Source organism: Rhipicephalus microplus, chromosome 7, assembly GCF_043290135.1.
Source record: "Rhipicephalus microplus isolate Deutch F79 chromosome 7, USDA_Rmic, whole genome shotgun sequence".
Lineage (NCBI taxonomy): Eukaryota > Metazoa > Arthropoda > Arachnida > Ixodida > Ixodidae > Rhipicephalus > Rhipicephalus microplus.
In genome coordinates, this window is record NC_134706.1 from 1,295,517 (window position 1) to 1,309,135 (window position 13,619).

Sequence of the window (13,619 nt, forward strand, 5' to 3'; positions counted from 1 at the left end):
GGACATATGGAAGAAGCATCGGCTGAGCGCCCTAATTTAGCAACATGAAGATAGAGATATTCACAATTTGGATGAGGCGGCATTCTTTTACAAACTATTGCAGAAGCGCACGTACACTATATCAGGCCGAACCTAATCAAGATGTAAACAAAGTAAAGAACGTGTTAAACTGCTGCTCAGGGCTAACGCGACAAGGGAGGAAAAGCTCTCTTTGCTGATACTGGGAAAGGCGGCAAAGCATGACTAGCCGGCCGAAATAGTAGACTTGCTTGGAGGCTCCGATGAGGAAGATGAGCTACTAGACGAACAGCCTCGCGAAATACCAACAGTGACACCAACGCAGGAAAGCCTCTGTCTGTTGGTAAATAGAGTGGAATGCGCGGGTGGTGACTACAACCTCATAATTTGCCTGAACAAACTGGAAACTTCTCGCGCCCAGCCGAAGCGCTCGACAAAGCCAGCTGACTGACTTTTTTGTGCATGAACAAAGGTTTGTTTCACTGAATACCAGTTCTGCGAAGATGTCTTGGCTAATTTAACTATAATCGCTACGCTTTTATGGGCAGTCACTTATATCGAATTACCGCTTATATAAAAATTTCTTGCTGTCCCATTGACATTGTTATAATAAGGGTTTGCTGTATGTCACTGATGTCTTGGTGAACCTTAGCCATAAAACACTTTTGCATTAAAAAAAAAAAATGCTTGAGACCATGTAGAGAAGTTTCTCAAACAAACTTTACCACTGCCAACCTTTAACAGAGCCCTGTAACACTTGTCCAAATAACCATAAAATAACCCCATTAAAGGAGCCTAATGCCTCCCGAATCCGCCAAGTAGAGTGGACTTGTCACACGCTGTGATTGCTTTCTGTCTTCTCTTGCCCCAACTGCAAGCTCAGCAGGGGGGGGGGGGGGGATGCAGGCATCCCAACTTAGAGCACTTTTATCTAACAACGCTCGGCTTACTTTCGGTATGACCGCAAGTGTACAGGTGGCAGCCTTGGCAAATACACAGTTCAAATCGGTCAATGGCCGTGACTTTGGGTACATGGCAAGCTCATTTTAGCATAAGGCATCATTAGCAGAAAAGAGAGAAATTTTTAGCTGTCTAACTGACTTTGAGAATCAATTGTAAGTTCCAGGCAGTGTGCTGAGCTCTAATATGATTGGCCCCTAAATCTTTAGGAGCTTCATTAACTGATCCGTGTTTTCCGATCACACTGAAAAGTTGCAGAACACCTTTATTTGAAGCTCTATGCATATCTAGATGACATGAACATACCCAAGAGTAAAAAAAAAAAGCACAAAGAAAACTTGGCAATGTAGACACAGGACTACCAACTGATCAGATTCAGGCGTAAGTAAATTAATAACATGTGTCAAGGTATTAAGCTTTATGAACATTGTACATTCTTTATGTATGTCCTCTCTGTTATTAACCTCTATGAGGGTTGACAGTATTTACAAATAAATAAATAAATAAATAACATACCCAACAGCTTCGGCAAAGCCGTCTGTCCTTCGAGGCACAAAGAGAGTTGGTGTGCTAGGCACAATGCTGTCGTCTCCTTCTTCGAAGCCTGCGGCACTTTGACTCTGCAGAATGCAGACAATGCAATTGAGAAAAGGAGCTTCTCTCAAGCAATGGTACATCAGTTCTGAAGAAGTCCACAAGGTGGAGAGAAGTACATGAATGGGTAGAATTGTGATAAAAGTGATTTCTTGAGACTTAGTACGTTAAGTCTAGAGCTATCTCAGAAGTCAGTTTACTTTGTTTTCAGTACTTAAGAGGTATGTAGGACCTAGTAAAAAACGCCAAAATTTATAAATGATGATTGATATGAGGGGTTTAACGACCCAAAACCACCATATGATTATGAGAGACGCCGTAGTGGAGGGCTCCAGAAATTTCGACCACCTGGGGTTCTTTATAAAACGTGCGCCCAAATCTGAGCACACGGGCCTACAACATTTCCGCCTCCATCGGAAAAATGCAGCCGCCGCAGGCGGGAACCAAAATTTATAAAGTCATGGCAATAGATGCATTAATGCAACTATGTGAAGCCACCCGAATTTTGTTCTTGCACATTTTTTTTTTGCTTACCGAGAGAGTTGTCGTGGCAAGCATGGTGATTTTGGAATTATGAAAGCGTAATTTACTAATGTCAAATTTCATTAATTGGAACACGCTTGATTCAAACTTCCAGTTAATTAGAACTGACGCTGTGGTCCCGTCAAAACTATGTGTATTCTGTGGGGGTGCTGATACCCCCTGTACTGTAAAGTTGTTTGCACGTGTCTTGCACAGAAGCCATATTTCGGGGTCACTACTATTGAGTGGTAGGTAGCGTTTTGTTTGCAAGCGTTTGCAACCACTATCATCATCATGTTTTTTAGAGCGGTAGCACCGGTGGTGACCCCTGGCGGCACGCAAGCTTTGGTGGTGGCATAGAGAGTTGGGCGAGGCTCTTTTCGGCTGGTGGCGTTGGGCGCGAACGGTTGGCGTGGGGCAGTAGCGCGGACGGTTGCCTCCAGCGGTGGGTCTGCAGAGAACGGCACCGCGGGCCGTCTGTAATAGGCCCACGTGGTGAGCCAGGCGTTAGCGACACTGCCTTGTTTGTCATGTTGTTGAGTGTTGTTTAATATTGTGTAAGGATGTTTTAGCGTGTTGATCAAGATTGATGTTACAGTAATTCGGCTGACGATATTGTCGACCAAAAAACACCAGGCCTGCGCAGTAGGCGCAGCAAAGTCACAGCGAAAGCTAGAAGAGTGGCCTTTCATAGCCGTTTCAAAACACTCATTGGGTAACTACTGCAATCACACTTGCTTGGTACCCACTAGAACATTAACATACCTGCCAAGTTTGGAGAAACGAAGCGAATAGTGATTTTGATCGAATAATTTCGAATCGAATTCGAATGATATCAATGAAATATATAAAGAATGAATATTTATGATGACCTAATTAACCTGCACAATATTTCTTTTGAATTGAAAAAGGTGCTCTATTCAAATACTTCTTTTTTTTGTTCAAAGGAAGTCTACACAACTTTCAGTAGTAGTTTCAATAGGATGCGAGTGATAACCTATAATATACTTAACGTTTTATAATTTACTATACTTGGAGCATATAAGCCGTCATAACACGCTTAATAAATTGAAGAATTGATTTGAGGGTAAAATGTTCCTTTAAAGGGGCCCTGCAACAGTTTTTAAAGTAGCCACTGCAACACTTTTTAAAGTAGCCATGGAGCCAGTAAACATGCTAGTTGCCCGACAAATTTACCGCCACAAAGTTTCTAGAATCAGTCTAGTACGAGCGAAGTTCTATAATTTTGTCGCATGCTGCAATCGCATTCTTCTTGTCGCGACGAATTAGCTGGAAGTTAAGCTGGGAGGAATGGCACGGCATCAGGAAATAGGGAAATGCGTCACACGCACCTCCTGACCTTGAGCACATTTTTTTTCTTGAAATACACGGCGCACATACTCGCGCATAAATAATCACGCACATACTAATCGCGCAAATATTCGCGCATGTACTCGAGGACAAGCGGTGGCCTCCCGCGCTGGTCCCGGTAACGACGGAGCACGCCATGCTCAAATCAGCCAATGGCTGTGACTTGAGCATTATATTCTTTCTTGGCTGTGACAAGTGATTTTTGAGCTTGTAGTGTCATTTGCCGAGGAAAGAAAGCAATTTTTAGCTTTGAAAATTTACTGTGAATTACAGGCCACGTGCTGCGCTGTATTTGCCTCGCGTGTTCTCGGTAGCCTTGACTACCGATCGGCAGCGTTTTCTGACCAAGTTCAGTAAGTGTTGATGGGCCCCTTTAAATTTGATTGAGGGGCTTCGTGACAAGGCAAATTTTTCCTGAATACGTGCTTTCTCGGCTTAGCACTCCTTTATTGCAATGAAACAACCTTTACAGGCGATAATAGGCTGGTTAAATCACACCTATTCATTCATTGCGAATACTTCGAAAATATTCGATAATTTAATTTTGAATCGAAGCCAATTCGAATACTCAACTATTCGTTTGAATATTCAAAGCATTCGAATATTCGCACAAGCCTAGTATTAGCGCGATTGCTTTCCAGACATCAAGCCTGCCTAAGGCAAGTTTGACAAGAAGTCACAAGCACCGGTGTAGCTCAGTGGTAGAGTAGTTTAGAAGTGTGGCAGCTTGGGCTAGTTGGTATGGCATGACAATAGTTATAGCGCGAGAACAAAACGACGACACAGAGACAAGAAGGACACGACACGTGTCTTTCATGTCCTTCTTGTCTCTGTGTCGTCGTTTTGTTCTCGTGCTATAACTATCGTCAGGTAGAGTAGTACTATGCTGGCACCCAGCGGATCCGAGTTCGAGCCCCACTATGCCATTGGTGCTAGGTCATGCCTGCCTAAGGCAAGTGTGACAACAAGTTATAAGCACCGGCGTAACTGAGTGGTAGAATATTGGGCTGGCACGCAGCGGACCCGGCTTTAAGCCCCACTGTGTGTTTGGCGCAAGGTATTTTTTTTCTAATTTCCCGCGATGTGGTTATGGACATCGGCGGCGCAACAAAAACTGCGCGTGACCCGAAAAGTGATCTCATAACATCTTTCGCTGTAAAAGTAGTTAAATAAATGTACGTGTTCTTTTGTTTGTTCTGAACATGTCTCCTGTGTCCGCGCACTCCAAGGGCGTGGTGGTGCGCTCACCACTGTGAGACTCCGCAATTCCAATGGGCAAAAACGCCCTGTAATACGAACGTGCAAGCACTTGCGGCGGTTCATTCGAACATACCACGCTCTGAAAGTGCTCTCAGCACCACACCTAATCCTACAGCGGCACCTCCGACACCTCGACGCTGCGAGCGAGGAAGGAAAAGAAGAAAAGGAAAGGCTGAGGCGGAATGTTTGCTCTCTCTCAAATGCATACCTGCCAACCTGGCAACAGAGAAATTCGTAAAACCCCCGAGTGGAAAAGGGGTGTGGGGGGGTGCGGTTACAGCCTTCTTTAAAAATATGTAGCTGTGATGAATTTGTCTTTAGAGACAAGCATAATCACAATTCGACACCATAAGTAAAATCAGCGTGCCGAATTATTTTCCCCCTCACTTTTGGCACCAAACGAAGAAACAACAACAACACTCTTGGTGTTCGTGTGTGTTGACGATGGCAGAGGGGAGGACTGCACGCTTTTTCCTGCCACTCAACAAAGCGCCGAAAGTGTGACCGCATGACATGAGCGTAATCCGCGCGTTAGGTGCCGCGTTGCGGAGCGCTTGCTCATAGCTGTTGACCACCTGGCAGCCAACTTGCAGCTTCGTGGGTCCCATATACAGCTCTGAAAATGGTGAATATTTCATGGGCGACGGTGACGGCTACATGCACGCGAAACTGTTTTCGCGAGGCTGACTTCGTCGACACCAGGCTCGATGCCGAGCTTGAAGCTTCCGAATAGGATCACTCCGGCTGCGATTTGTGGCAGCGCGTCATCAACTCCGACCTGGGAGAGCGGGTGGGACATCTGTTGCGATAGTTTAATTATGGCCGGTGATGATGCAGACACTGCGGAATCGTGCACGGATTAGGGTATTGTGAATGAAGTACGTGATGTGGGGGTACAGACACTCCCCTGTAAGTTGTCTGCACCGTGTGGCGCACGTGTCTTGCCCAAAAGTTGCATTTCGTGTTACAACTGCCGGGTGGTAGTTGGTGTGTACACGAGTAATGATCACCACTATCATCATCATCATGGTATAGCGGCGGCGGTGACAAGCCTTGGTAGCGGCGAGCGAGAAATAAGCTGCTCTCTTCTGCGCTTGGCGGTTGCCGCGAACGGTTGTCTCTAGCATGGGTCCTCGGTGTGTTGCACCGCGGGCTGCGTGTCGGGGGCCTCGTGGTAAGTCAAGCGTTGGCGCCGCCGCTTTGGGTGTGTTCTTGTGTTTGTCATGTTATTGTGCGTTTGTCGTGTTATTGTGTTTGTCATGGAGTGTATGGTAATATTGTGCAAGGATCTCTCAGCATGTTGATAACGATTGATGTATGAATCGGCGGACAATATTGTCATTCTAAAATTAGTTAATGTATGTTATTGTGTTTGGGTTTGTTCCGACCATGTCTACAGTGTCATTTCACTCCAAGAGTGTGGCGTGGCGCTCGTTCTCCATTTCGAGACCCCACAGTGGCAAGAGGGATTTGGAGGAATCAGACTGCGGGAACAACAAAACTTTGGTGCCAGTGTCACATGCAGCTTATGCCACGGGCCTCAGCAAACGAGCACGCTGCCGCCTGAAATAAACTCGAGACCGCCCTAATCTTTTTTGCCCTTCCAAATAAGTGCAACACGGACTTTTCTGGGCAAAAAAAGTTTGTGTTTTCACTGACAACTTTTTTTAAAAGCTGTGCTTCATTTACTACGAACCTCGGGATACAGCGAATGAATGCCGCGTCACGCTCAATTTCGTAATAAGCGTGCTCACCTGTACTCTGCATAGTAAGATTTTGGTGAGCCGAATTAGACTGCTGGTACTATTACAAAAATATTTGCACACACCTAATAGATAAACGAAAATAACAAACATAGCTCAAGTGACTACTCAGGCGACTTGGCACGAAATACAGTATACTATCAGTAAATAAAAAGCTGTTAAACTCAACTGGTGCTCAAATGGAACAACTGCCACTAACACAATTGGTTTCACGCTTGAATTCTCCACCCTTGTTCATCTTTCAGTAAACAAAACACATTCTTTTATCCCTTCAGGTCCCACATTAATGACGGTCTTCTGTGCTTACATAAAAAGACAGAGCACCAATGAAACAAGGGAAGCACTGCACCTCATCAGCCTTTCCACACTGCTTTTATGTGAAAAGAAAATGGCAAGTTTCAAATGACGCCATGCATGAATGATAGCAAGACATTTCCTAGGGTGGCAAAGATGACAGACGCACCGATGGCAGACGTTCGTTGCGAACGCGGGGCAGCAGGGAGGGCCGGTGTTGCGGCTGCTGCAGCAGTACGGGTGCTACCAGCAGAGAGGGTGGTACCTCCACAGCTGAGGAAGGATTGGTGGCCGGCTGGAGTTCTTCTTCCGCCTCGACAGCCGAGCACGGCTGCACGTCTTCTTCCTCGGCCAGCGGCTCTTCCATTTCGTTGTCCTCACCCGCATCATCGCCGAGGTCTGAGTGCAGGATGCCACATCGGATTTTGCCGAATTGACAGGGATGTCAACGAAAGAAAACAAAAAAGGAAGTCAGGCCAATGATGACGTTGTCCATCAACAGCATTTGATTGAATTAGAGAGGAACCCCGATTATACAACTTTCAGGGAACCACGCAAAACTGTTTTATAATCCGGCTGTCGTATATTCGAAAAAAATCACAGCATATCCACGAAGTGAATGATGATGAGTGGCGCAAAGTGCTGGAGGGTTATACAGTCAAACCTCAATATATCGAACACGGATATATCGAATTATTGCCTATATCGAACGGTTCCTATATCACGCGGGAAATCTAATGCATTATTGATTTTTTATTTCGAACAAAGTTTGACATATAATAGATATATCGAACTCAGCCACCTTAAACCGCCCACGCTCCATTGACAGGCGGCGAGCTTTTCCGCAACTCTCGAAAGTAGCGGTAGAGGGGAGGGCGTTTACGAATGCTGCACACATCGATGGCGCCGAGAGCGCCACTTTAATGTAGCGGCGTACGCGCGCCGCAGCCTTGCGGTAGAAATTCTTCATTAAATGAGGAAAGAGAAGAGAAAAGAGTGGAGCTGTTATCGTCTTTCAATACGAAGGCACCGACACGGCTTCACGCGGGGGATGGGGGAGTGAGAGGTAAAGATTAAGGAGGAAAGTATAGGAGGGAAAGGACGCAGACGACTGTCTCGGACACGGCCCGCGCTGCCGCCGGGAAAGGGAAAGCAGTCAGGCGAGCCGGCATGGGCGCGCCATGTGCGCGCTTTACACCCGGACTCACGCCGCAGCCTTGCAGCTTGCAGTCGTTGCAGTCTCTATGGTGTCAACGCACTTGTTGCACTTGTTACGGGGGAGGAGCTTGCAACTGCGCACTTGTTGCAAGCTCCTCCCCCGTAGCATCGGCAGGCACCGGTCGTTGTGCTCGCAGTGTTCGTGCATTCGGAGTTGGGCCTGTCGCGCGCTGTGGTGCGCGACAGGCCTAACTCCGAACGGCGGAGCTCACGGATGTGGAGATTGTCGCCGAAGCTACTGCTGAGCAGCCAAATGAAGACTCTGCCGAGGTGGATTCCGCAAGCGCTGATGGTGCCCCACTCCCGACATCAGCTGAGGTCGTAGCTGCCTTGGCCCTTGTGCGCCGCCAATGCGGCGCGATTGAAGGCACCGGCCTATCACTTATGGATCGCCTGGACTATATTGAGGACGCAGTCATCAAACACGCCATGGCCAACAAAAAGCAGGCTACTCTTTTTCAATATTTTAAACCAACACAATAAATACTATGTTTGAATCTTCAAGTGAGTAGTTACTGCACCACGCTTGAACGGTTCGTTGGTTGTTTTCAGCAAGCTGTTGATGCATTTTTTTTCGTGATTTTTTAAGTATCGAATTCTGGATATATCGAACTATTTCGCGATCGCCGCGCCGTTCGATATATCGAGGTTCGACTGTATATACAAATACTGTATATATTTATACAAGAAATTCTACAATTCGTAAGTAGTAGCTATAAGTCGCTTCCATTCCTCCTTCATTATAACAGCTTTAAGGTCGGTGAAGTTGTAGATCCGTGATGGGACATTGTGGGATGTTTGCAAGGACGAAGTAGTGGTTTGCAAAGGTGGAACTATAGGTGGTCACGTACAAACAAGAAATGGACACTGTAAGGCGATTTATGGTTCTTCGATGCGCACGTGGATACAAGTACAGTGAAATCTTGGCTCAACGGACCCCCCAATGAGGAACTTTGTCAGATTAACGAACATTTAAAAAATCTAGTGCCTACTGCTAATAGTTTCAATGCAAAATTATTTCACTACTACGTATTTCAGAATACCGAACTTTTCAGAATAATGAGCCTTAATTTAGTTCTGCATAATACTAATGAAGCCTCAGTCCTATAAACTCATGTTCTAAAATCTGTCGCAACCACCACCGGAGCGATATCCAAGCGGATGACAAAGCCTTGCTTCTCGGAAGATGCGCGACGGTGCGGAGAGAAAAAAATTGGCCCCGTATCTGCTTGTTAATCTGCAAATGTCTGAATAGTCTTGCATCTGGAGAGATTGAACAAAACGTTTATTTGATGTTCTGCGCAAGAAAATCAGTGATTGGTATTTTGGAGGCACTGCGATAAGAGTGCCTTGAGCGTGCAGTGGAGGTGAACGAGCACACCAAGTGACGTCACACGTCAAATCATCATCATCATATTTTATTTCCTTAAAGACCCCACAAGGGGGTATTACATAAGGGGTGGATGTACAGGATATAAAAAATCTTTGCCACATAAGGGGTTGGTATACAGGATATAAGACTTTTGCTACATTCAAAGTATAAAATATTGCTACATAGGTGTGTGTATATACATTGCCATAAAGTTTCACTGACAGAGATGAGTTGTTACATTTTTAGCGAAAGTTGATGGGCAGGTGATTGTGACGACGTGGTTTGGGAGGTCGTTCCAGTCCTTCACAGCACGCGGAAAGAAGGATGCGAAGAAGGTAGTAGTCCTAGTGCGGTAACGGGAGACTTGGAGGGGGTGGCTGGTGCGGTGCGAAATGTACGTTGGAGGGATGACGTATGGAGGATGCTTGAGGGGCGAATGAAACAGCTTATGAAACAGGGAAAGAGTGGCTATGCGGCGTCGAAGGGCAAGTGGCTGCAATCCAGATTGGGCTTTTAAGGATGAAACACTGATGTCATAAGAATATGACGAATGTATGAATCGGACTGAGCGATTTTGAATTGATTCAAGGTCATTGATTAGGTAAATTTGAGGTGGATTGCATATTGCAGAGGCGTATTCCAGTTTTGGCCTGATGAGGGATGTGTATGCGAGAAGTTTTACGTGTTGAGGTGCGCAACGCAGATGACGTTTCACGAATCCCAATATTTTGTTTGCAGATGAGATAATGTTTGTGACATGCGCATTCCAAGTTAGATCGGCGGACAGTGTGACACCTAGATATTTGAAACACTGTACTATTTCTAGAGGGGCGTTAGTGATTTGGTATGGGAATAAGAAAGGATTTTTGCGGCGAGTGAATGAGACAACCTTACACTTGTTGGGGTTAAGTTTGAGAAGCGAATTGTCACACCATTCTTGAATGTTGTTCAGATCGTGTTGTAGGGTTAGTTGATCGGAAGCATTAGTTATTGTATGGTAGATCACGCAATCGTCGGCGAACATGCGGATTTTGCAAGACACAGTTAGGTGACACTTGAGTGCTATCTGGCAGTTATCTTGGGAAACAAAACGCATGGCTCAGAGACAGGCGTGCACACCCATTTCAAAGGTGTAGGATGCAAGGCAAAGGGTAGGTGCCACCTAACCTTTGCGTTGGAAACACTTCCCTTTTCGTGAAAGCTTTGCATGGTCAGCACCGCGTGATAAACGCTACGATCCTTAGAATAACTTATGTATGCCTTTTCTAGTAAAAGACGCACATACAGAATATATACGTGTTGTTATGGTTCCTCAGATATGTGCGATAATTGCTTTTTAATTGACAATCGCTTGCCCCCCCCCCCCCCCCCAAATTTTTTTTCACTGAATGCACTTGCGTTCAGGCACTCTCTGGAAGATGGCGGACTCAGATAGAGATGTGATAGAAGGGAACGCTATTAATGAATCAGACTATCTTAAAAAAAACGAAAGGGCGACTTTCTTTTCTTTCCTTCTGTTGCAACGCCGATGCTGCAGGTTTAAAAGCGCCGAGGCGAGGGGCGAGGGCAACATGGGAGGGCAAGTTCGACGAGGCAGAATGGGTGTTGCGGAGCAGGAAGCATGGGTGCGGAAAACCTGAGACAGTGAGGGAGCAGAAAACGAAACGCGCAGATTTTCTTTTTCAGGACTTTTCTTTTTCTTTGGAAGAGGCGATGACAGCCAGGACGCTGCGGGTTTTTCTTATCTTTGTCACTTCTACCAGTTCTACCACTTCTACTGTTCTACATGTGCTCCATGGCTTGGTTTGTCAGTCGTGTTCATCTCTTTTTGGTGATTACTTACCGCGTCCGCAAAGCAAGTCGGCGTTCGCGCTGCGGTGCAAGAACAAATGAGTTCATCTCTGCTTGCGACGAAGAAACGGAAGCAGTTTTCACTAAGTGAGAAAGTGGATATTCTTCGGCAACTGGAAAGCAAAACGCAGGCTGTTGTGACCAAAGAACCAAATCGCACCACAGGAATGTGGATTAGCTGGAGGCCTTCACGCTGCAATGTTTATGCTGCATGCGTAAAAAAAAAAAAAAAGAAAATCACAGACTTCTTTTAAGTAAATGCGCATTTTTTGAGTATTCACTTGCGCATTTGTTTTTTATTGTGAAAAAAGAGTTCCAAGGACCCACCATTGTAAAGGTAAATAGTTTTGGTTGGTGGAAAATAAGTGCTTATGGTTAATTTTTGGGCTTTCACTATAACAACCTTTCGAAGTAGAAAACTAGTTGCCGCGGCCCCCTGAAGTTCGTTATACAAGATTTCACTATACATCTTGCATTTCATATAGCCTACTTCTCAACAGTATTTGCTTCAAGGTCGGTGAAGTGGTGGATCAATGATGGGGCATAGTGGGTTGTTTGCAAGGACAAAACAGTGAGCAGTTTGCGAAGGTGGAACTATAGGTGGTCACATACAAACAAGAAATGGACACTGTGAGATAATCTATGGTTCTTTAACGCTCACCTGGATACAAGTACACGACCATCTTGCATTTTATATTGACTACTTCTCCACAGTATTTGCTTCATGGTCGATGAAGTGGTAGATCGGTGATGGGGTGTAGTGGGATGTTTGCAAGGACGAAGTAGTGGGCAGCTGGCAAAGGTGGAACTATAGACGGTCACGTACATACATACATATATACATAACGTATTTACTCGCATAATCCTCGCACTTTTTTTGCCGGAAAATTGAAGAAAAGTTAGGGATGCGAGAATTACGCGGGGAAAACTTTCTACGAAAACATACAGAGCGAAAAAGAAAACGAAGTGGCCGCAAATTGAGATTCTCACACCAGCAAAAGCAAGCTTTAAGACTTACTAATTAAAGCTTACCTCAAGAATAAAAGCAGAGGTTCAACACAAGACAAGATTTATTTGACACACAAAAAGTGGAAGCAAATAGTCGAGAATTATAATACCATACGCAAAGCTTGCGGGCGTAGCAATAGCGTTCGTCGCTCAACAGGGGCTCTCAAAAGGTAAGCGAGGGACATCAGCATTGGGCTGATGGCTATTTAACAGAATCGTCCTCAGTTTCCTTCTGGAGAATATAGTGAAATAAAGTTTAACATCAATTCCAGTTTTAGGCACACGGCAGGCCCAACGCATCTTGGTGGCTTTCAGCTGCTGTCACTAGTAGCGAACAAAAAACTCGTGGACTCCGAAGGACCTACCGGCGGCCCTGTTGCCGTTGTTTAGTGCATGATCTATCACTTGCAACTTGAAAGCAGCCGTACAGCTTCAATATCGCCTCATAACGTGACAAGATTACCGACACAACATACAAAACACGCCGCAACGCGTACTGGGCACTTCGGCTTGGCTTGGATTAGATTTCTGTGCAATAGTATGCTTGATGCTAAAGAGATGGTGCCAGATGGTGTGCGCCATCGTCATCAGTGGCTAGAAAGTGCAGACGACATTATTGCAGCAGTTTTCGGGGGTGCGATAATTACTCGAGGAAAAAAAAGAAATCGGATTTTCGTTGGGCGATGTGGGGGGTGCGAGAATTATGAGAGTGCGAGGATTACGCGAGTAAATACGGTACATATAAGGGATGGACAGATCCTCATTTTAAGGGGCTTCGCCCTGAAAACTAGGAATACAGCAATAACACTCAGCCTTGCCCCCAAAAATGGGTATAGACTGCCTGAATAAAGCCTCATTCACACCGAAGGCGGCGCGGCAAAGTGGTGAAGCGAGATTTCCGAAGCGGCAAGTGCGTGAACCTGTTCAGACTGCATGCCTCCTTCATCTGGCCACGCGGCAAAAGAGGCGGGCATCTCGAGATTTTGTGCACGTGCCGCTATGAGGTGCCAGTGCTTCTCCCAAACGTACACCCGCACCATCACCGGGCCTCCGCTGCGTGGCGTTCTGATTGGTTGCGGCACAGCGGCGAGCCTTGGCAGACGGCAAAAAATTGCTCCGAGAGTGATCGCCCTTGCCACCTGGTTTTTCTCCCGCTTTCGCCGCCTGGAGAGGAGGTTTTTCCTGCTTCCCGCGTTGCAGCCTCGCCGCTTTGGCCGCCCCGCCTTCGGGGTGAACGAGCTTTAAGCCTACAGCATGACTTTGTGCCTCTGCTAAAAAGGTGGATAAAAGTATTCTTAGCAGCGACAGCTAATGGCAGCGTAACTTAGTTGAAAGAGGTGCGAGCGAATTTCTACTCTCGAGTTTAAAAAGAATTTAATCCGACGCGC

At 45.9% G+C, this 13,619-nt stretch overlaps 1 protein-coding gene across 7 annotated transcripts in view; it reads right to left on the reverse strand.

Annotated features, from left to right (window-relative positions):
• Mgtor (nuclear basket protein megator) overlaps positions 1 to 13,619 on the reverse strand; it is a 905,575-nt gene that overhangs the window by 553,129 nt on the left and 338,827 nt on the right. For all 7 annotated transcript variants that reach the window (XR_012884775.1, XM_075868440.1, XM_075868441.1 and 4 more), the window contains exons 42-43: positions 6,952 to 7,181; positions 1,495 to 1,598 (exon numbers count right to left, since the gene is read on the reverse strand). Coding sequence is in view for 6 of the 7 variants with exons in the window: in XM_075868440.1 (XP_075724555.1) it covers positions 1,495 to 1,598; positions 6,952 to 7,181 (334 nt within the window). In the remaining variant the exon portion in view is untranslated. The remainder of the gene's footprint in view (positions 1 to 1,494; positions 1,599 to 6,951; positions 7,182 to 13,619) is intronic.